Source organism: Rhagoletis zephyria, unplaced genomic scaffold, assembly GCF_001687245.7.
Source record: "Rhagoletis zephyria isolate East Lansing unplaced genomic scaffold, Rhagoletis_zephyria_1.1 Rzeph_scaffold_00330, whole genome shotgun sequence".
Taxonomy (NCBI): Eukaryota; Metazoa; Arthropoda; class Insecta; order Diptera; family Tephritidae; genus Rhagoletis; species Rhagoletis zephyria.
Genome location: NW_016157414.1, coordinates 217,411 through 240,474, shown reverse-complemented (window position 1 = coordinate 240,474; position 23,064 = coordinate 217,411). Strand labels below are relative to the sequence as shown.

The following is a 23,064-nucleotide window of genomic DNA, read 5'->3' as shown; positions in this document are numbered from 1 at the left end:
TCCCTTTTGGCAGCAGCAAATATCTCTCGTACGCGATGAGGGAAAGTAGAGTACGTACTTTGGTGGAGTAATAGCAAGTACGTCAAGTATTTACTCTCTCAACGCCAAGTAGTGTATGTATGCGGAAAAAAAGTAACAATGTGTTGGGAGTAGAGTACAATGCAAGGAGTACTTATTGAATGAAATGCGGCAAATACAATTGCGCTGGACTCTAATACGTACATATGTACATATGTGTGTGCAAATAGATGTCCGTTGAATAGTTTATTGGCCTCCTGAGCGCCCTTCCGATACAGCATTGTTGACGTTCCTTGACGTTGAATTACCACTCGCTGTATTTGTTGCTTTCATTCCTTTGGCTGTTTTTGTTTTTAATGCCATGCGTCAAGTTAAAACTAATTTATATGTATGTATGTAGGTATACAAATATTAAAAAATTGGATAAATGTTTGTATGTATTTATGTACATATGTGTAAACATATGTACGTGTGTGCCTTAGATACATATGTACATATTTTTATAAGGCACGCATATCCCCACTCTGGGACGTTTTCATTAAATTTCTTTTTTATGTTTTAGCCATTCATCCGTTTCGAAGTTGGTGTGGCCAGTACGCGTTTAGTATTCACTGGACTTAGGTGTGGTTCGCGATTGCGCTGCGACTAGCCTAACAGAAGATTTTATTTAAGTTCGTATACAATTTTTATTAATGAAAAAAAATGTGTGCTGCGATAAATTAGCTAAGCTTGTGGTGCGAATTGTCTGTATTGTACATATATGTACATACGTGCATATGTAAATAAATATACTTAATGTTTTTGTAAAAGTTCTAATTTTGAATCGCGCATAATATGTAAACATGCATACATACATATATACATACATAAATATGTACGTGTTTGTGTATTTTTTTTTATACCATGTGAATGTACCACAAGCATAAAACCAATTACATGTAGAAATCTTTATGACAGCTTAACGGTGACACGTGCGTTTTACGTTCACCAATTCCAACGGCCATTGTGGGCTATTGGAGCAACCACCACTTCCGTCAACCCACTTCTTTTTGCCACCACACTCTGTGCTTAGCTTGACATTAAAATCCTAAATTGAAATTATGCCAATATTTATACGCATTCTCCGTTCACACCTGCTACGTCATGCGGTGAGCCGGTACTTTTATACAAATGCTGCGCTTCCTCTAAAAGGAAATGAAACAATTGTTCTATGGCGCTAAATATTTTTTGACAGTTTGTGTGTTTACTTTTGCGAAGCCTTTATTCCCTTCTCCGAGAGTGTGCCTTTTTGGGCGCATGCGCTGGAACAAGTTCCCTGCAATTGTACTTCCTGGAAAAAATAAGAGCTCAGGAGTTTGGTTAATTTGTTTGGGGCAAGAATATCGAATGCATAGTATTTAAGCACACGTGCAACAAGTTCATTTTATAAATACAAGCTTTTCTTCGTGAAAATAAATCAAAAGTCTTGCATACGTTACAGTTAGTGTAAATAAAACTTTTACTATCCGGCTTGGATTCTTAACCATAAATGAAAGCTGACTACCCGCTGGAGACTTCACTTGCAATGCCGCTTGCTTGTCACTTATCGTTTTGACAGTTCGGCACACTTTCCTGGCATTTTCTCTTTCACTATTCGTCGTTTTGCTAGAACAGAGAGCGAGTGCAACATTCTCAACATTAATGAATATCGTGCATTGGTTTCTGGTTTTGGGAGCCTGCCGAAGCAGCCTAACGTACAGTCGATGTGCGAGTGCGTCCCGGTGCGTTTCAATCCCCGTTAAATAGATGGCTCTTCTTTTATTCACAGCCTGAAAAACAGGAAAGAAAACCATTTAAAAAAGTAAAAAAAAAATTACAGGTGAAAACTGAAAGCCGTAGCCTTCGTATATGCTTTTTAAAAATACCGGCTAAATTTGGTCACCACCACTCTAGCCAACAAAAAAAACAGCAAACATTAAGATCTGCACAACATTGCTTTGGATGGCAATGATAAAAGCAAAGCATCAATTAAACATGTTAGAGCCAACGCTGGGCAACATTGAAATAACATAAAATCTACAAAGAAGTAATAATTGTGCTGCATAGTCGCGAAAAAACTTGGATGGGGCGAGGAGGTGTTGAATGATTTGGAAAACTAACGTGTATCATATCACCCGTAAATAATTATAAAAATCTTAAAGTAGATGTTTAAATGGTTCACAAGTGCTACAAAATTTGCCTGGTGTTTTCTCCTTAGCTCACGTTTATATACAAAGTGCATATGCTCGTATATTTGTGTAATGACCAACTGGAATATGATTAATACAAACTTAATATTCCTGTGCAAAAAAATGTTTTTGGCAGCTGCATAAGTACGTAAAAGCGAAATTGATGACCCGCTCAGAAAACGTTAGCTAAACCAGTTTGTATTTCATTATTCGTTCGTAGCGTTTAAGGCGTTCCCGGTGATTCGGCGTTATACAAGTCTCTACGAAACTCATTCACCTTTCAGTGCGTTTAAAGAACTTTTCATACTTTTGTGTTGTCTGCCTACCACTTCTTTTTATGCCCTGGCACAGAAGTCTGCCCGGAACTGCTTGACCCAATTTCGCGCGCTGTCAGCTGATAAATATTTGAATTGGGTGTTGTTGGTGCTGCAGCGTGCTTTGCTGTGCTGTATTGAAAAAGGCGTTGGCGCTAGGCTGTGTGTATTTTTTTCATTCATTTCCAATTGTTGAATGTACTAAAATAAAATTGAAGTTTTAAAAAAGAAGGAAAAACTAAGCAAAAGCGGCTAGAGGCAAAAGAGCGAGGCAAACAGCTTTACAGTTAGCTGTTTGTTGCGTATACGTACATACATACATAAATATGTACATATCTACTGCCTTAATCCATATGTAAATATTAATACATATGTACATATTTAATTTGGTGCTTCCTCAAGAGAGTTGAAACTTTTCTTCTGGCTGTTGTTACTTCATTCTGTGCATGGACTTTTTGTCTAGTCTACATGGCGCCATTTCGTTGCTTCCTGTCAGCGATTACACCCAAAGTTTTGAACAACAAAAACTGTTCTTCACCCAACAGCACAATATAAACAGTAATAAACCTTTGTGAGTACTCCTCGGGGGTAAAATCTGATCAGGTTTGATAATGAGAAGGAGCATGCATTTTGTTCATTCAGAGTTGTATACAAAATTACTGTGGTATGAAAGGGAGCAACAACCGTACTATGGCAAAATGGCACAAGTCATGACTGTGTAATAATGACCGAAATTAATTGCATAAGTGTAAAAACATTGCAAATTGTTGTCTAGTATTATAGATACTAGTATAGATTATCATAGTTCAGTGTATAATTTGTTATATAACACCGCACATGATAATGAACTGTTAAATGTTGAAAACGCTTGTAACTTGTAGATCACTCAAACCAGGGTGTGCTTAATGGACTGTCTGGGCGGATGTGCTGGCAGTCATTGGGATTTGTATAGCTATACAAACCTTGTTTTTTTTTTTTTAAATAAAGACTTAAATATATTCGGAAATTTAGAATTTGGCTTGATAAATTCACAAAATTTACGGTTTTCATAAATAATTTAATCTTACAATGGACTTTTTTTATTTTAAGCTTACATTTAAGAAAACTCCATTCAATGCTATAATTACGATTTGAGTTTCCAGTTTATAAAACACAAGCATTATTTATGTACTTAACTATTGATATTATTCTTCATTACGCATGAATATCAGCATACATTAAAGATGAATATTATACTTAACCTACATTTTGTTCATAAATAACACATAATTGTGTATATTTTATCCTCGAAATGTACTTTTTCGTGAGGCGAAATTCCCCAAAGTAAGTGTTGCCGTGCGCGAAAAACGAACACGCTGCACACAACCCAAAAGTACTCCTCGGGGACCAAATGGTGAAAAACTGCGGAAAGGTTTATTACTGTATATACTGTGCCCAACAGCTTCTGTTGAAAGTTACTAGTCGCTTTGTCCTGTTGTTTGCCGTTTTTCTTTTTGTCTGTTGTAGGTACTCACATTGACGCCGTGGATAAAGGAAACTACATAAATGTTTCCAGCTCATCCGCGTGCACAGTCTCCGTTTTGCTTGTGGCTTTAACAAGCTCTCACTTTATTCCCTAGTAGGAATATGCAGTTATATGACGCTGTGCTTTCGTTAATGAATGGTGATATTACCGATGGCGACGAAGTACTCTGAATTTTATACCACACAACGAAGTTGATCCATTGAGATTGTTCTGAAATTTAGGATTGTCTGTGCAGATAGTTGTACTAAACTCCCCAAACATCTGATAAGAAGTTGATCAAATGATTCCGCTAAGTAAGGATAGTTATGCGAGTTTTGTAACTTCGGTCTTGAATTTCGCCAATACATGGCATATCGCTTCAAGGGTAAATTCGCCCTGATATACTTACTTATGTAGTTTGTACACAGTATGTAGCGTCCCTATTCATAGGGGGCGTGGCATCTGACATACTGACTAATATGTGAAAACCGATATATCTCTAAACCCAATTATGTTGGGGAAGTGAAACTTAGCAATGATGCATAAATTATAAATACCCTTCTTACGGCGAAAAATGGTAGGTATTGAAGAAGGGGGCGTGCCACCTCCCATAAAAAATCAAATTCTCATATCGTTTATCTCTGAAACCGCTTATGCAAACGTCCTGCAATTTTACACAGCTATTTATGCTATCAATATCGTACGTATGGCGAAAAGTGGTAGGTATTGGAAAAGGGGGCGTGTCACCGCCCATGCAAACTGAAATTCTCATATCGCTTATTTCTGAAATCGGTTATGCTTACGTCCTCAAAGTTGGACACAACAACATACATACGTACATATCGTCGTTTAAAGTACATAACCGCGTATCGTGATTCTGCAAAACCGCGTAACTCTCATTGGCTGCCAAAAATTGGATTTGCTCACACAAGCTCTTGGCTCAATCCTTATCCATTCGTCCTGAAATATACTAGGCAGATATGCGATTGCTTTATAGAAAAGATAACCATTTTGAAATATGAGTGTTTTTACGCTCTAGAAAATAATTTCTACAACTTCACATGCGCGGTTTTGCATTTTGCTGATACGCGGTTTTGCACTTTAAACGACGATATGTTTCAATACCGTACTTACGGCATACAAACTGAAATTCTCATATCGCTTATCTCTGGAACCGCTTATGCTAACGTCCTGAAATCTGACAAAGCCACAAATGTTATCAATATCATACTTATGACGAAAAGTGGTAGATAATAGAAAATGGGGCGTGGCATCTCCCATACAAATCGAATTTCTAATATCTCGTATCTCTGGAACCACTTATGTTAACGTCCTGAAATTTGACACAGGTATATATGTAATCACTAACATACTTTTGGCGAAAAGCGGTATGTATTGGAAAGGGGGATGTGGCATCTCCCATACAAAATGCAATTTACATGTGGTTTATCTCAGAAACCACTAAAGATAAGGTAGTGGAATTTGATACACCTACATCTATATAGATACATATAAAATGGCCAGAATCTTCAACTAGGAACCGTTTTCTCCCAGATTTCTAAATCGCTTTGAATGATTTTTTATTATGTACAAATAATTTTTTAAGGATCAGTGTGTTTGTCTTCCGTTAGCTGGCGCAGGAATTGAGAGCTATCCCTAAAAATCCTATTTAGATATATTATGGTCAGATTTGTGTTGAGTTTTTAACCTTCTAAGAGGCTATCTGGGCAATATAACCGAAAAACTGTCGCTGAGGAACAGTTAGGCATCACATCTATACATACAAATTCTTACATATGTATTACAGGGTTGCAAGAGCTAACTCATGAATTCATCCCATAACTCGAGTCTAGCGTCGCTATTGAGTTGAAACGATCGTTAAGCATTGGTTGGTGGTGTGAGTGTCAGTTTCGTTTGTTTATGTGATGAATTAACGAGTTTACCCGCTAGTGAAAGACAAGAACTAACATATTTTCTTAGTATCTGCATTCAACTAGTTTCAACTTAACAGTGGCGCTAGACTCGAGTTAATTCATGAGTTGATTCTTGCAGCCCTTTAATATATATATATGTAGGTATGCATATAAATTCACTATAAAGTTTGGTGGAGGACTTCAATATCGTAATTCGCATAAAGGAGTCAATATTGGCGATAAGCAATATTCAAAAGTGTATGAAAAAGATGTCGAATTCCGACAACTGGGTGATACTAGTATTGATAAATCAGTCACACATACGTTGTCATAAGTGGGCGGTGCGACGCCCATTTCCCTTTTGCAAAAATCTCATTTACTCCTTTTTACACTGAGGGAAATAATGCATAGTAAAAATGAATACTTTATATTTGATTTAAAAATTATATTTTCATACAAAATTTATTACGCACGTATTTGACTGTTCACATCTGAGTATGTATATGTTAGTGTACACACGCACCCCAAGCATGCAGAGCGCCGCTCTGAGAGCGGTGACAACACACACATACATACATAGTACATATGTACATGTTTATCCGTAAAAATCGCGTGCTGTGGTGTTAATGGATATTCAACATTTGAAAGCAAATTTATATGCCTGAGTGTAGCATGCCACAATTTGTTGATATCCAGAGATGGTCAGGGTTCGAATTCCACTGCAGGCAACATGCAAGTTAAATATTTTTTTTTTTTTAGTTTTTGTCTTGATTATTCACTTCACGGATGCCTTTTCATAACGAACGCGGTCATTTTAATATGCGCGTAATTGAATTGAATATTTACCAATATACAGTACTTTCGTTGACGTTTATAGTAAGATCAATTACGTTTCTATTTGATTTTAATATTTTTTCCCCTCAGTGTGTTTACTGATTTATGATAGTTTTCGAATTTCTGTAAATTACCGTTATGTGGGAGGTGAGCGTGGTTACAGTCCGCTTTCGCCCATTTTCAATATTTATGTCTCAAATTTTGTTGAGATATCTCAAGTTTCACACGAGCTATCGTGTACAAGGACAGACGGACGAAACAAATTTGGTTTATAATAAAAAAGGTATATTGAGCGGCAAATAAAAAATATTATCTACCTATATGTATGTGTGTATATGTGCGTGAATCATCCGCTATTGAATATTTTTGTGCTTTTCCGATTACATGAACAAATTTAATTATTGTAAAAATAATCAAGTGCGTGCATCGAGGCACACCTGTTAGCCATCCAAGGTCACAATCCAATCGCTACACAGCAATCCATGATTGTTTGATGACGACAAATTCTTTACAGGTGCGTTAAGGTTCCCGCAGTCAATTTTGTTTAGAAAAACGAATAGAAACTTCAAATGCCAAAATTTTAATATCTTCTTCGTTACGCACAAGTAAAGTGAACGTGAATCTAAAGCACCCACCAAAATCCGATAGATTTATAAATATATACAAAAAAAGTGAACGAAATGTTTTCTTGCTGCCGCGCTAAAACTAAAAAAGACAAAAATAATAAGAAGAGTGATGTGCAAGAAACAAAAGATGAAGTAACGAATGACCGAAAACGAATTATACCAACGATAAAAATTGAAACCGGCAAAACGAGTGATTCCAACGATGAAGAAACAGATTCATCTCCACCACAAAACGGAAATAAAGCTGAAAATGTTGCGAATAATACGAATTCAATATTACACAGTGAAGTAGCGGAAGCCGAGGAGGCGACAAAAAGTGCAGCGACGGATATTACAGCCGATTCTCATTTAGCGGAAGCAATTGGTATTTGTGCTGTTTTTTTTCAATTTTTTCAGTTAATTTTTTGTTGTATTTGAAATTTACCAGCATTCGAAAGAGGCTATATTACTTTTAATACATAGTCATGTCCGAATAGCGTCAGGAAATAACTGTTGAAATGTTTGTTTTTCGCTACGAATAATGCATGTGTATCTCCTGTCAAAAAAATAATCGAAACATGGCAATAAAACGTCAAAGATCTATTAATAGTCGTTTGCAAGCTGAGATGGACGGGCTAACGACCTCCTTATTTAGACTCTGTTCGCAGGAGAGTCAAAATTTCTGAAACGGGCCACTAAAAATTAAGTAGTAGAATTTCAAATATATTTTGGCAGATATTCAAAGGTCTATATGTGAAAATCAATATCTTCAAATATTCTTTGAAAATTTCAATTTTTCACAAATTTATTCATAAATGAATTTTTGACCTTCTTTTCATTAATTTTATATATTAATTGCTATATTTCCGTAAATATTCAATGAAAAATAAACAAATTTTAATGGTGTATTCAGAAAAAGTAGCAGAAACGAAAAAAATATTCATATTGGAAAAATTTTATTTTTTAATATTATTAAATAATAATAAATTTCCCAATAAACAATTGACAATTTAAATGACTTCTCCTTGTGTTCAACAAAAAAAAATTTACGATCTTATTCTATAAAGTATACACTAAAAATACGTGCAACAATATTTGAGTGCACTCTATCCCATAAAAAAGTACGAATGTTTAAACATTATCGTGGATACGCGAAACCACTACCGACGTTGGAACGCAGCGCCGATATACCTGAGCCCGTTCGTCGTTGCATACTTGCGTTTTAAAAAGCATATAGCTATATTATTATTACATATCGTTATCTTAATATAGAAAGGCCCTAACTGATATTGTCGCTGAAATACAAAAAGCCGTAACTAAGTAAAAATCCAAAATTTCCATTTTGATTGTTTGTGATACATTTCATTGCATTATAAATCCCCACATCATTTTAAGCAATAAAAAATTTGAGTCAGTAATGGCTTTTTTTGCGTTTCAGCGTTTATATGAGTTAGGGCCTTTCTATATTAAGGTAACGATATGTTAATAATTCTTACGATTAATTCTTTATATTAATAGTTATTGAAATCTCAGTGCCTAAATTTATTTTCGAAATCATGAGGCTCCTAAATTCTGAGAATCTTGAGTACAAACTAGAGGTGTGCATAAATGATTTGAAATGCTGTTTATAAAATAATAGTTGATTGTATCAACTTGATACTAGTATTACGGGGTACTAGCACAAAATGACTAACATGGAAAACACTGCTGCCATTCACTTCACACCCAACTGTTTTACTGCACTCGCTGTACTGCTCCGTTACTTTGCTCTCTTCAGTATAAATCAATATTTGCAGTAAGCAAACAAATACTGTCATTGCAGGAGTTATAGTTAGCAGTTTTGATGGCGAGCAAGCATTGATTTCACTTTTTTTACTGTCAAGTGAACTTGATTCACTACTGCATTTCTGATATTGTACACCTCTAGTACAGACGACGCGCCCGTTAAACAAATGAGAATCGCGTATATCAGTGTCACTGCCCACGGAAAAGGAGCTTGCGATGGCATTGGTGGCTGCGTTAAAAAAAATGCATACTGCGCTAGTCTACAGGATAAAACCATTCTTTCGAAACAAAAATTGTTCGACTGATTTTGATTTTTGTACTTTAGCTGAATATAGAAAACATGAGGTGTTGGAGAAACGTTTCCTACAGCCAAAACCATCAAGGGAACACGCCAGTTTCATTGCTACAAACCCTCTGCTTCAAATTGCTTAGAATGTAAGATTTTTTCAAGCCACTCAGAATATGTAATTGTAAAAATATAAGCAAAAAATCAACGTTGTAGTTAAATAACAAAATTGGGAAAAGTTCTTAATTAAAAAATGTTCCATTCATAAAGTACCAATCATTCATAAGATACTTGTGTTGATAAAAAGATAATCATGCAACAACGAACGGACCCAGGTTTATCGGCGCTGCGTTCCAACGCCGGTTTCGCGTATCCACGGTAATGTTTTAACATTCGTACTTTTTTATGGGATAGAGTGCACTAAAATATTTTTGCACGAATGGTTAGTGTATACTTTATAGAATAAGATCGTAAATTTATTTTTGTTTAAAACAAGGAGAAGTCAGTTAAATTGTCGATTGTTTATTGGGAAATTTATTATTACTTAATAATATTAAAAAATAAAATTTTTCCAATATGAATATTTTTTCGATTCTGCTACTTTTTCTGAATACAGCATTCAAATTTAGCCCTGGGGCTAGTTAGTTAAGTGTTAAAATAGTATAGCAATTTTTATACTTTTACACAAAAGACGATTTTTATTGAAACACTTTTACTTATTATCCACATATATTATTTATACTCTGACCAAAACTTGCTAAAAGTTGCTTCAAGCATTTAACATACCGAGAGCTCAAACCATTTTCTGGGAAAAACTAAAAAGGTAGGACTGAGCTGGGAGTAGTTTTTAAATTGTCCAAATTTCGCTCGTCATTGAGTCATAAAACGCACACCTTAGTAATTTATGGATGTAGAGTTCCATCAAATATTCTCTGCTGTAGCCGCTGAAAGTCAAATCAACATTTAAAGTGTTATTTATATGAATTTCGACCATGAATTATGGCTGGATAAATATCAATTAAGGCCCATCCACATACAACTTTGGAGTTGCGTTGACGTTGGCGTCGCTTTGACAGCAGCGCGAGTAACGCTAGTGATTGCTACAATGAACACTTAGCAGCGAATACTATGGTCACTGAATTAACATACTAGCGGCAGATAAATAAAAATTGTGTATCAACAATTACATTAAAAACGATAAAAAGGCACCTTTTTCACATAATTTTGACAAACGATGCACGCGAAAACTTGAGAGTTGGCCATCTTTCTACTTTGTGTGGCGTTAGCGTTGCCAAATGTTGGCTATGGGGACGGCTGCATTGAAATTCATGTATTCATGGTCAGATGCAGTTCCACTCAACTATATAAATTTGCATTTTGAAGCCACGTTTGAAGAGAAATTCTTCTACATACCCATACGTATTAGTAAGAGTTATCAAGCATAATGCCCAAATGTTTGTCGGAGTATTCTAGCAGTACATATGTGTTCAGTCCTAACTCTAAAGCTGTGAACACTCGAAGACGACATCGCCTCACGTCACGACATTAAGGTTTTATCTATGTACATAATCTAAACGCCTTGTTGACGGCGACATGAATTTGTTTGAGTTTGACATAAATGAATCTATATATATCTACCTGTCGCTTGAAAAATAGAAATAGATCTAATCTAGCTACAGCTACATAAGAGTACGTGTTAAAATAATTTGACAGCAGCTTTGTGGTACTTCATTCACCACCAGCGTTGCCATTTTAGCCGTGACCCAGTGAAGATTTTTAATGAACTCACTGTTTTACTTTCGCATCTATGCTCCCTAGTGGTTATTAGCGCGGACACCTTTGATCCTATATGCTCCCCGTTGGAACCATACCTTGCTCCATTTCCTCAGTTTTATCACAGTTTTGAAGAGTATTTAAAAACAAAAGTAAGCACAAACGCTTTTGACCACGAAGCCGAGAAAATAATTCGAGAAAATGGTCGCTATTTTATTATCACTTTAATAAAGGAATTACGCCAACGCCTCCCTACAAATATTGCCACACTAAAAAAAATTGACTTTTTTCGGTTGGAAATGCATTAAGAGTAATTAAACCAAAAGTATTTGTTCAACTACAGCAACAAAAACACAAATATAATGCCGACGAAATAACATCCATAGAGATGCAATGGCAACGGTTAACGTTACATACCTGGAGTAATTTAGACTCAACTGTAAAATTTTGGGCCGAAGTTTATCAATTTCGAAATGCCCTAGGAGAAAACCCTTTTGCTGACCTTTCCAACCTAGTTTTTAGTTTTCTTGTTTTGCCTATAAGTAATGCAGAAGTAGAGCGAATATTTAGTTCAATGAATATAATAAAAACTAAGCAAAGAAATCCAATGTGCGTTAAAACGTTAAACGCTATTTTATATATAAGATACGGTTTAAAACGTGAAGAAAAATGCTGCCATAATTTTACTGTAGATGACGATCTCTTAAAATTAATGAATTCAGGTGATATATACAATAGTGATTCATTTGATGATGAGGAATATACACTCGATATAAATTAATGGTGTTAACTAGTCTTTCGTTTCTTGCGATTTATTTAAATAAAGCATGTGAATTTTCACTAAAACATTTTAGCCGTTTTTAGCCGCTTTTTTTTGCCAATCTAGCCGGTCGGCCCAAAAAGTTCTGGCAACACTGTTCACCACTTTTAATTACCTCACGGCTCTCGAAATGTTTCATACCACTTATGTATGTGCTCTCGTTCTTGAGTGAAGATCGACTTCCATTGCTTCTCAATACCGGTTAAATTTTTACAGAATTTACATATATTTTGGAAATTATAAACAAACGCATCATCACACTTTCATCATTTTACTTTCCATAGCATTGAAAATATGTAATTGGAATGTTTTCAATTGTCCTTGTATAATGATGGTATAAACCTTTTCATTTCTAATTGCCGCCATGCTATTGTACATATTGCCTTCACAGCGGATAGGGCCCAAAGTGATGAACAGAAGAAGTCCTCACCGACGAGCGTTAGCATCGATAAAAGTTCCAATACAACACAAGATAAAATAAATTCCGATGAAACTTCAACAGTAGCCACTGCGAACTCTGCAGTAACTGCGACTTTGGCGAATCATGAAGCACCGGAGAATGAAGTTACTACTGGTTTGAATGGCCAAGCCGAGGCTATTGCAGGCACCACACCAGTTAAAAGTTGCCTGTCGCGTCACAATTCCACGCATACATCGATAAAAAAGAAGGTGAATATCAGCTCACATACTGAAATAATCGAACCAGATCCCCTGCCTCCGCCTCCATACGATCCCATTGCATTGGCTGTTGACGACGATGATGTCTTCTCCGATTCACTGCCCCCGCCAAAACGTGAAAGTATGTGCGCACCCTATATCGAGCCCAGTGAAGTTCCAGAGACGGCGGCATATGCCCATGGGCTGCCCGAATGGTTCAACGATGAAAGAATTAATGACATGTAATTTAAAGTTCCTCTACATATGTATATATTCCCCAAAATGTCTTGTTTTGTTTTTGGCCTGAATCTTTATAAAGTTTTATTTCCTTTTTTTTGTCTTATTAAGTATTTGTTTATGCATATGAAGTAAGGAAAAGTACCACGGACACACGCAATACCATAATATTTAAAAAAATATAGTTCGAAGTACATAAGAGGACCAGGACGATTTGCGTTATAGAAACTCAGCAGCAAGTTTAGGTTCACAATTGAAAAATGTCACCTCATTAACCCCTGCCAAGATACATACTGTTGTGTAAGTCTTCCATGTACATAAGTTACAGTCAAATAATTAATAATTTGCGATACAAATTCTTTTTGTGATGAAAAACCGAAATTTCGGCAATGATAGTAAGCGTTTGTTTCTAAATATAATGTATTGACAGTTAAAACTGAAATCATTCTTACTTTAGACCGATATGCTTATGTATGTATTTTTATTTTGATAATTTAATAAGGACANGATAAGAAAAAGACTCATTCGGGCAATAAGAAAACGACTCGCCCAGGCGAGTTGCCTTCGGCGGACGTTTTAGAGCGACCGGTAATAGGAAATCGATTCGATGGCAATATTACCGGCTATAAATTTGTTTCCGAGGGCGACACGTTTTCTTATTGCCGGCAACACAAATTGTTTGGTGGGGCAGTTATCGCTCACTCACTTCATTAAGAATGTTTAGCTTTTCTTTCAAAAGAAAATGGAGGAGATTCAATATTTGGTTGGAAATCTGTTCTTTTCATTTACATATAATCGAAAAAAGAAGTATTACTATACATATAGTATCTACATATTTTGAAAAACCAATGAAAGATAAACAGACTTACGCACTCTGATAGGAAGAGCTAAAAAATCTGGAAATTTTGGGCACCTACTGCAGACTTTCCAAGGATGATTGTAGGCTGAAAAATATTTAGATATGTATATAAAGGGGGCGTTTTACAAACTGCATATCTCTGGAAGTATTCGTTCTAGTTCAGAACTTTTCTTCTATGTGGTTGTTGTTGTGTTGCTCTCCTAATTCGGATTAGGAGACCAACTGAGAAAAGTTCTGAACTTTTTTGAGTTCTTAACTCAACTTCAATATTATTTCCGAACGTTTTTGCCAGAATTGCCACACTTGATTTTAATTTAATTTCTAGTTTTTTCGCTTCACAAGGCACTTGAATTATGAGCTTTGTTTCTAAAAATTGTTAAATTTATTAAAAATGAATTGAACGAAAAAATCCGCATAGAAAAAATATATACGTATGTGTAAAACACTTAACGTTCAAATTTCCAATTACGAATTCATTTTCATTAATATTGGCAACACCGTATGTTATCATTTTTACATCAAGAACAGTTTAGAACTATTGAATTAACAATGAGTAAATTAGAAAAAGTTCTAAACTAGAACGATGAATATGCCTTATCAATGTTTTTTAAAGGGGCGTGACACCGCCCACTTTTAAGCAAACGTGTGGGATCAAACATTTGTAGAAAATTTCGGTTCGGTAATGGTTCAGTTAATTAGTAGAAAAAACGGTTAATACAGTTTACAACCGGTTCCTTTCAAAACTGGGTCGCGCTTTTAAATGAGGTTAAATTGTCATGTTTTCGGCAATCACACAGGGCAATGTAAAAAGCTAAAGCTAAATCGGCATGACAACGCGCTACATTTTCGGCGTTCTCTACATGAGTACGTACCATACAAAATACCGTATTTCAAATTTAAAAAATCGAATTTTTTATTTTTGACCAGTTTTTTTAGCTCTTCAGAGCAGTGTGATACGGATCAAAAAATCGATTTTTAACCAACCATATGACCAATACTGTATTCGATTATTTAACTTTAAATTAAAAAGTAATGAAGTTAGGCTTCTTAGGGTGGAGAATGTTGCTGATTTTCCGGTCCGCACCCGTGTAAGAAAGTCACGGTCCATGCTTTGCAATTAATTCTTAGAAAAAATAATAAGTCCTGCTGCTTTGTTTTAAAAACCATAATTCCTTTCTCGTTATTCGTTATATTTCTTATTTTATTTTGTGCTGTAGTTCTGTTTCCTTTATAATGTTGTATGCACATACAAATTTTAAAAGTATCCGCTTTTAACATGTATCTACTTATTTATGAATTTATGAAAAATCACCGACAAACGCAACGTTTCGCTAACACGAATTTAAAATGCATCAACCATCTATTAAAAACAAAAACAACCGTTAAAATTCAATAATTCACGATTTGAAAACAAAAAATTAAAGCGGTTGCATTGAGCCACCTGTTACGCCTGTTGGCCGCGACGAGCTGGAACTGAGGCGCCAGCGTCTGTACACAGACCTTTTACGTGCCGCACATGCAGCCGTGGAGCATAACGTGCGCTTTACCCCGTTTGCAACTGATTTTCTCCATCCACATCAACTGTATCAGATGGATGCCAGAGAAGGCGACGGAGGAGTAGAAGTTAGAGGTGATCGACTCTTATATGAACTTAAGTAAAATGCAGTTTTCATAATGTTATTATTTTATCACCAACTCGTATGTATGCATATACAGTGATGGCCACGTAACTAGAGACACTACTTTTTTTAAGTTTGGACCATTTATTTTTTCTTTATTTTCAATTTATTCTTAACAAAAATATAGTTTATACTACACCGAAAAGCATGCAACTCAAAGTTTCACATCTTGTACAAGATTTATAAAAATTCTCGAAATTTCGAAAAGTGGTCACCAAATTTAAATTTTTTTAATCAGAATTTCTAGCAGGATTTTGGGTATGCAGTTTTATAGTATAATACTGTGCAAGTTCCAACGACTAGGAATTCGCGTAGGTTTTGGGATTTTTTTTTTGCTGCCAGTGTTACGCCTTTTCTTTCACCGAAGTACATATTACATAGGTATGTATGTATGTATGTAAAATTTTTTTTATGGGAGAATATGAGCAACCCCGTCAACAAAAAAATCTCAAAAATCAGCACGGGTTATTAACTTGCATAATGTTATACAAAAATTTAATGTGTTATAAGAGTTTTTTCTAGAAGTCCTGATTAAAAAGTTTGAAACTTTGAGTTACTTGGTTTTTGTTGTGGTATAAACTATATTTTTGTAAAGAAAGTAAAATAAATTAAAAAATTAACGAATATATAAATTGTCAAAACTTGTAAAGAAGTGGTATTCTTAATTATGATTATATGTATGTACTAAGTATGTATTTATTGCATGCTTCGAGGAAATTTCCTGTATCCCTTTCCGACCTGAATCAAATTGGGTGGTGGCTAAAACTTTTTTGATGGCATAGTCCGGTCAATTTAGATATTCGAGGTTACAAACCCATCTGAAAATTGGTAGGATTGTTCAAAACACCATCATAAATGAAATCTAAAAAGTCCTCATCGATCCGATACCTGGAAAACAAGTTACTCGGGGTCAAAGGTCACAAAAACGGGGTTTTCGCGATTTTCAGCAACATAACGTCATAAATGAAATCAAGAAAGTCCTCATCGATCCGATACCTAGAAAAAAAGTTACTCGGGGTCAAAGGTCACAAAAACGGGGTTTTCGCGATTTTCAGCAACATAACGTCATAAATGAAATCAAGAAAGTCCTCATCGATCCGATACCTAGAAAAAAAGTTACTCGGGGTCAAAGGTCACAAAAACGGTTTTTCGTGATTTTCAGCAAAACGGTAAGTTTATCATAAAATTAGTTTAGATACAAATTTTAGATCAGATAATTATCTATAAAAAATGTCTTAAAACTTTTTTTCCCAAGAGCTACCGTTTCTGAGATATATGTATATAACGATTCAAAAAGTGGGAAGAGTTGAAATCGGCATAATATGTATAAGTACAACAAAGGTGGCGTGGAAACGTGTGCATATTATGACGATTACAACTCTTCCAACTTTTTGAATCGTTATATCTCGGAAACGGTAGCTCTTAGGACAAAGGGTTTTTAGACATTTTTTATAGATAATTATCTGATATACAATTTTTGTCTAAACTAATTTTATGATAAACTTACCGTTTTGCTGAAAATCGCGAAAAAGCCATTTTTGTGACCTTTGACGCCGAGTAACTTTTTTTCTAGGTATCGGATCGATGAGGACTTTCTAGATTTTATTTATGATGGTGTTTTGAACAATCCTACCAATTTTCAGTTGGGTGGGAATTTTTGTAACTTCACTCCAATTTTTGGTCTAATTTGACCGGACTAGCATATTATTGCTGGTTGAGATTTAAATATGAACTGTATAAATTTTAAATGTCTATGACTGCTTGTTTTGCCGAACTGAAATGTTGCTTATAAATGTTTACAAAGTTTCCTAACAGAAACCAATAATAATATTCAAGGTTTGATGTTTTTATTTAACTGTAATAAATTTTAAAGTCTAATTCCGAAATAAAAGTCTCTTCCGGATTATAAACAAACCGCTTATCCAAATTAAACAAGTTTGGTATCAAAGGAAAGAGGACTTAAATAGCTTTAAAAATGAAATATCTAAACGAGGAAAGCCACATATTGAAAAATATTTCAACAAAAAATGTTAATTAATTACCATAGAACAAACCTTGTGTCAGGTATATGCATTTCTTTAGTATTAAATTATAAAAAAAATTATAAATATAGGTCGTTCGTTATTTCTGCCACGAAAATTTATCTGGTTTCGATAGTAAAGAACTAAAATGTTTGCTTGATAGCCTCTATATTTAACTTAATTTTTTTGAGTGGTATATAGTGCTCTTGACGCACTGCTGCACTTATAGTCACTTTGTGTTTTCGTACATGGGAAAGGCCCCCTGCAAACTAAAAAGAACCGGATATTGGTATAACACTGAGTGGGACTACGTGGTGGAAAATTGGTGGAAGGAAAGGAGTTTACGTGTCTGCAGTGACAACCAAGCTGCAATTAAGGCCTTGGCCAGTCCTCTAACTACTTCCAAACTAGTTCGGCAATGCAAGTCTCGACTAAATTATGGTGGTAAACATAACGAGCTTGCTTTACTCTGGGTGCCAGGTCACTCACGAGTACCTGGTAATGAGACATCTGATCATTTGGCCAGAATTGGCTCAGACCAGGCATTCCTCGGTCCGCAACCAGTTTTAGCACACCCACTTTCAGAAACTGGGTGTTCGCTCAGCAATGACTGGAAGGCATCGAGGGATGGAGGTGTGCAAAACTCATGTTGCCTTCAATCTCAGAAGGTCTTACTGGTTTTTTGCTCTCACTGAGCAGACGACACTGCAGAAAACTTGTTGGACTGCTGACTGGTCACTTCACGTTGCACAAACACCTGGCCGTGACAAGCGTAAATGACAAGTCCATTTGTCCATTCTGCCTTGAAGAGGATGAGACGGTGGAACACTTTGTCATCGATAAAAAGCTTAGCCGTTTTTTTGTTTAAGTTTTGTGTTTTAAGACTGTGAGTGATAAATATTTCTCGCCTCACTTTAAAACTCGGAGTGATAAAAATAAAAGTGATGCCATCAACACAAATAAACAATTTTACAAATACTCCACGTACAAAGTCATGAATGAGCCGAACATTTGATGAGTTGAGTTTATGGTGAAGATAATGTAAATAACGCTAGGACTCGAAGTGCTCTTAAAAAATATAAATCCTCAGAGCGAGAGAGTATTTTGATGGATTTACGAGCTCTATTTTTTAAAACCGGCAAGTGTGTAATCACAATATTCTAATAAGTAGAAATAAAAAATAATAGAAAGAAAATATTTTAGTTTTATTTTGGCCACTCCGAGTTTATTTTTTGAATTCACCCGTGATGCAAATTTACATAGTTAGACCTAATCTTCACATTTCATTTTTTCACGAGCTTTGGGAATATTTCGAAATGTATCAGCAGGGGGTCTACCGAAAACAGTAAATTTTTGAAAGGGGTCTACGAGAAAAAAAAGGTTTGGGAACCTCTGGTCTAAACCCTTTTGTTTGAAAAAAAATATACATTATTATTAATTTTTTGTTAAACGTTGCAGATTCACTTTTAGCAACATTTTAAAATTTGTATCGCGCACAAATAGTCACAATAAAAATACGCTCAGTACGAATTGGTTAAATTAATGATCAAAACAACGCATACGGTACATAAAGAGAAAGCCACACACAATCGATTCATATGGTGCACACTTGCGTACTTTACACACAAAAGAGTATATAGCAATTTGAACCGACCCCCGACGGTCGGGAAAGGGGTATTATTAGTTGCTTGTTTCAAATTTTTTGAGTTTATATTAGAGAATATGTATCATAAATACAGTACTTCTGGGGTTCTTAAAAAGTAATAAGTTGACAAAGAGTTTTATGAATAATAAGATTTATCTCGAACTTAGCGCTGAGGGCTGGACTCATAGTGCATAGTTAACCACTGACAAGAGTTTAAAGGCCTGTATGCAGCTCTCAAGAAAAGCAAAAACTCCATATAAAATGACGTACAAGAAACGGCTAAGAAATTTTCTTGAGCCAAATTTCCTTAAGGCAGTACGCAGTTCTTAAGTTTTCTAAAGTTTTTTGTGAAAAAAGAGCACAAGGCAACCAAGGTTTGCAACAGAAATATATGCCCGTTCCATTATTTCTTAAGGAAAGAGTGAGGCAACAGGCTGTGAGGTATCAAAAATGTCAAAATTCCTTGGACACACACGCGAAATAATGGCAATTTTTTCTTGACCGTTTTCGTGAGAGCTGCATACAGGGCTTAACCATTGATTTTTATTATCACAGCAGTGATGGAAAAGTAGGCACATAGTGCCATTTTTGAGCACTTTCATTCTCAGAGGCACTTTTGGCTAGTGTACGAAAATAAACTATATTGTACGTTACTATTTCGTTTCGTTTATTACTTTAACAGTTCGGTACAATACGAAACAAAACGGCTGAGTTCACTTTGGCGATAGTACACTACAGTAGTTTAGTAGTTACAGACGAAACAACAAACGAAATGAATCGTGCAGGGAAAATATTTTTATGTATGTACATATATGCAATAAACAAATACAAAACGAATGGCTGCAATGAATAAAAAAAATAAAAATGTTTTTTAATTGAATTGGATATGAAAATTTACAGAAAAAATTATTTTTCACGTAATTGAAACGTTTGCATACATATAAAACGTACCCTATGGTACAATTGTCACAAACGAAAAGCAAACGTTTCTCGTTGGGGAAAATGACAGTGAATCTTACAATTTGTTTCTGACTATTTACAAAACTGTACAAAACCACAAATGATATGATGATCGATGAGCAAATGGGAATTGTTTTGTACAGTTTATTTTCGTACCCTGCTTTTGGCACTTTATCCTGTTCTGGTACAATCATAAAATATAGAAATTTAGCATAAAATGCCAATATGTAACAAAAAATCACATACTACAATATAAATTAAAAAATTACAAAAACTGAAAATTAAAAGTACTAAAAAATTAAAATAAGGGCCACGAGAAATATTGACAAAACGCTGAATTCTATTGTGAATACGCAGTATGAAAAGTAAGTTTTCGCAACAACAAACTTTTAATTCAGAATTTTATGAAAGATTCAAAGTTTGCAGTTTTATAGACCATTAAATAAAAGTGCAAGTTTCTGCAGAATCCCGTTGATTTTTGATATTTTTGTTTTCTGACGGTGTCCTACATTTTCATCCATTTAAAAAATTTTCGAACACACTTTATGTGGGAGAGTTGCTGCGAAAACCTGTTGAATATTTATAATTTTTGTACAAAGTTCGAAATGCCGATTTGTATACCTATATGGTGTTTATTAAATTATGAATTAGACTTTTATATAAATATCAATAAAAAATTAATCAATGAAAAGAATATGCGAAACTGGTCAATATGTCTCACTGCCATTATGTCACATATACGTACGTATAGGTACGTCTATGTGTAAAAATGTGAAAATAGCTATATTTCGGTGTATTTCCCCTCTGTAATTGGAATACTGTATAATTTTACTATGAATTTATGTATATAGTATGTCTAAGGAATCCTTCATAAAAGTGATTTACTGTAATTATTTCGTTAATTAATAACACTATATGGCAAACTCAACTTTTTTTCTGGGTAATGGACCAAACCAAATTTTATGAAGATTGTCTTATAAGTAAAGCAAAAGTAATTTCTCCGTTTTTCAAAGTTAGCCTCCGAAGTCGAGATATGGGGCTTCGAAGTTCGAAATTGAACCTTTGGTAAAAAATTATTGTTAATTATTGTATGTAAACAACTAAAGAAGTAAAAATATAGACGCGGACCGCCTTTTGCTCTTATTTAAACGGTATGTATCTTTTTTTGTGCAAACTTATATTACAGGTGCTATAAATGGTCAAAGGTCAGATCTTCGAAAAATTAAAAAAATTATATTTAAAAAAATTTTGAACTGAATCCCTTATAGCACATGTAATATTTGTTTGCAGAAAAAAGGTTTTATATCGTTTAAATAAGAGCAAAAGCCGGACCACGTCTATATTTTTAGTTGCCTAAATACAATAATTAAAAATAATTTTTTACCAAAGGTCAGATTTCGAACTTCGAAGGCCCATATCTCCATTTCGGAGGCTAACTTCGAAAAACGGAGAAATTACTTTTTTAATTATAACTCAATATCTTAAAAAAAGTTGGTTTTGTTCAATACCCAGCCAAGTGCTGTACATTGTAATTGTTATATTACTTCAGTGTATTTTAGAAATGTTATTTCTTAAAGGGCCTTAAAAGAAATTAAATTTTTTGGCACTTTCATCTTCTTTTCGGCACTATTTTTGAAGACCATTAGGCACATTTTGAAATTCTATCCCTGATTCACAGTGCGGACTTAAAAAGAATTTAAAAGCTCATTGTCCTGTAGTTAAACTATAGTTAAATTTCAACTAAATATTTATGTGGGACGAAAATCACATTGTACAGAATAAATATTAGCGGGATTCATGAAACGTCGCTAAATTGTTGCATTTCTTAGCAAAATTTTCCACCTTGCGACACAACTGATTACTTTTGTAAGAAAATTTGCGACACTGCCATATTATTGGAGGTGGCAATCTTTTCAAAGTCGCGAAACACATGTTTTTTTATTGTCCTCGAATAATCCAAGAAATAGTATATCAGTTAGGCTGTTTCAAAATGTAAAAAGTTTACTTTTACACTTATGCGCGGCATTTCATACAATTTTGTTCGCAACGTTGTAATTTCGCCAAAAATGCCAATTTGTCACGTTAAATGAATCGTACTATTAATTGAAATCTTATGATTTCAAGCTATATTAATTTTTGTAGCTTACTATGTGGTTTTAAATATGAATCCTTCGTTAAACTTCTGCTGGTGGATAAGGTAAAAATAGTTTAGCTACGCACTGTGAATTTGGCTCTGCATTAATTAAATCGAAAGTACATTCGTTTTGACACTGAGAAAAAAAATAAACCACATCGTCTTTGTTTCAAACCAACACACATATGATTTTGCGCCAAACAAGCTTTTGTTTACCTCGAACAGATTTATTTTTGGAGATTTTTTGTTTGAACACGATTTCGTTGCGCACTTCACAGATGCTTTGTCATAATTAAGAAAACTAAAAATTTAAAATTATATGTTCCGCCCAATGAGATTTGAACCTGGACACTCGTGGCAGCAAGCATCTCTGCGCACTCATCTACAAGCACAACATGCAAGTGTGCTTTCAAATGTTCGGCTTGAATCAAGCCAAATTACGCGACTGGTACATTTTTACAAATTTGTTTTTGCTATTCACAGAGTGGCGTTGCACCGTGGTTGCATTTATAGCATTGACACATTAAGTAACAACTTTTGGCAAATAAAATTAATCTTTTGGCAAATAAATTTAATCTTTTGGAAAATAAATTTAATCTTTTGACAAATAAAATTAAACTTTTGGCAAATAAATTTAATCTTTTGGCAAATAAATTTAACCTTTTGGCAAATAAAATTAATCTTTTGGCAAATAAACTTAATCTTTTGGCAAATAAAATTAAACTCTACTATAGTACTAAACACTGTTTGAAAAAGTAAAAAATACATTAAAAAACTGCTGTTGCTGTGCTAGGAAAGTATTTTTTTTTTTTT

At 34.6% G+C, this 23,064-nt stretch overlaps 2 protein-coding genes across 5 annotated transcripts in view; one reads left to right on the top strand and one right to left on the bottom strand.

The window, feature by feature from the left end:
• capt (adenylyl cyclase-associated protein 1) overlaps window positions 1-23,064 on the top strand; it is a 94,607-nt gene that overhangs the window by 31,726 nt on the left and 39,817 nt on the right. Inside the window, exon 1 of one of the 4 annotated variants that reach the window (XM_017610676.1) lies at window positions 2,125-2,173. The exons of 1 other annotated variant lie outside the window; for it this stretch is intronic. In XM_017610676.1, coding sequence (XP_017466165.1) covers window positions 2,140-2,173 — 34 coding nt within the window. In that variant the 5' untranslated portion in view covers window positions 2,125-2,139. Of the gene's footprint in view, window positions 1-2,124; window positions 2,174-7,347; window positions 7,781-15,295; window positions 15,443-23,064 lie in introns of those variants that run through there. 2 more of the 4 variants (XM_017610673.1, XM_017610672.1) reach the window with 2 other exon arrangements.
• LOC108359045 (uncharacterized) lies at window positions 946-12,440 on the bottom strand. The gene is made up of 2 exons (XM_017610679.1): window positions 12,175-12,440; window positions 946-1,826 (listed from the first exon to the last, which is right to left on the bottom strand). The coding sequence occupies exons 1-2, from the start codon at window positions 12,196-12,198 to the stop codon at window positions 1,437-1,439; spliced, it is 414 nt and encodes a 137-aa protein (XP_017466168.1). The 5' UTR covers window positions 12,199-12,440; the 3' UTR covers window positions 946-1,436.

Excerpts from the sequence above, each read along its gene's own strand:
- LOC108359045 (XM_017610679.1), bottom strand. The coding sequence starts at position 12,198 with ATGAAACATTTCGAGAGCCGTGAG. Across the intron at positions 1,827-12,174 it reads AACATTTCGAGAGCCGTGAG|GCTGTGAATAAAAGAAGAGC; the intron begins GTAATTAAAAGT and ends CCTGTTTTTCAG.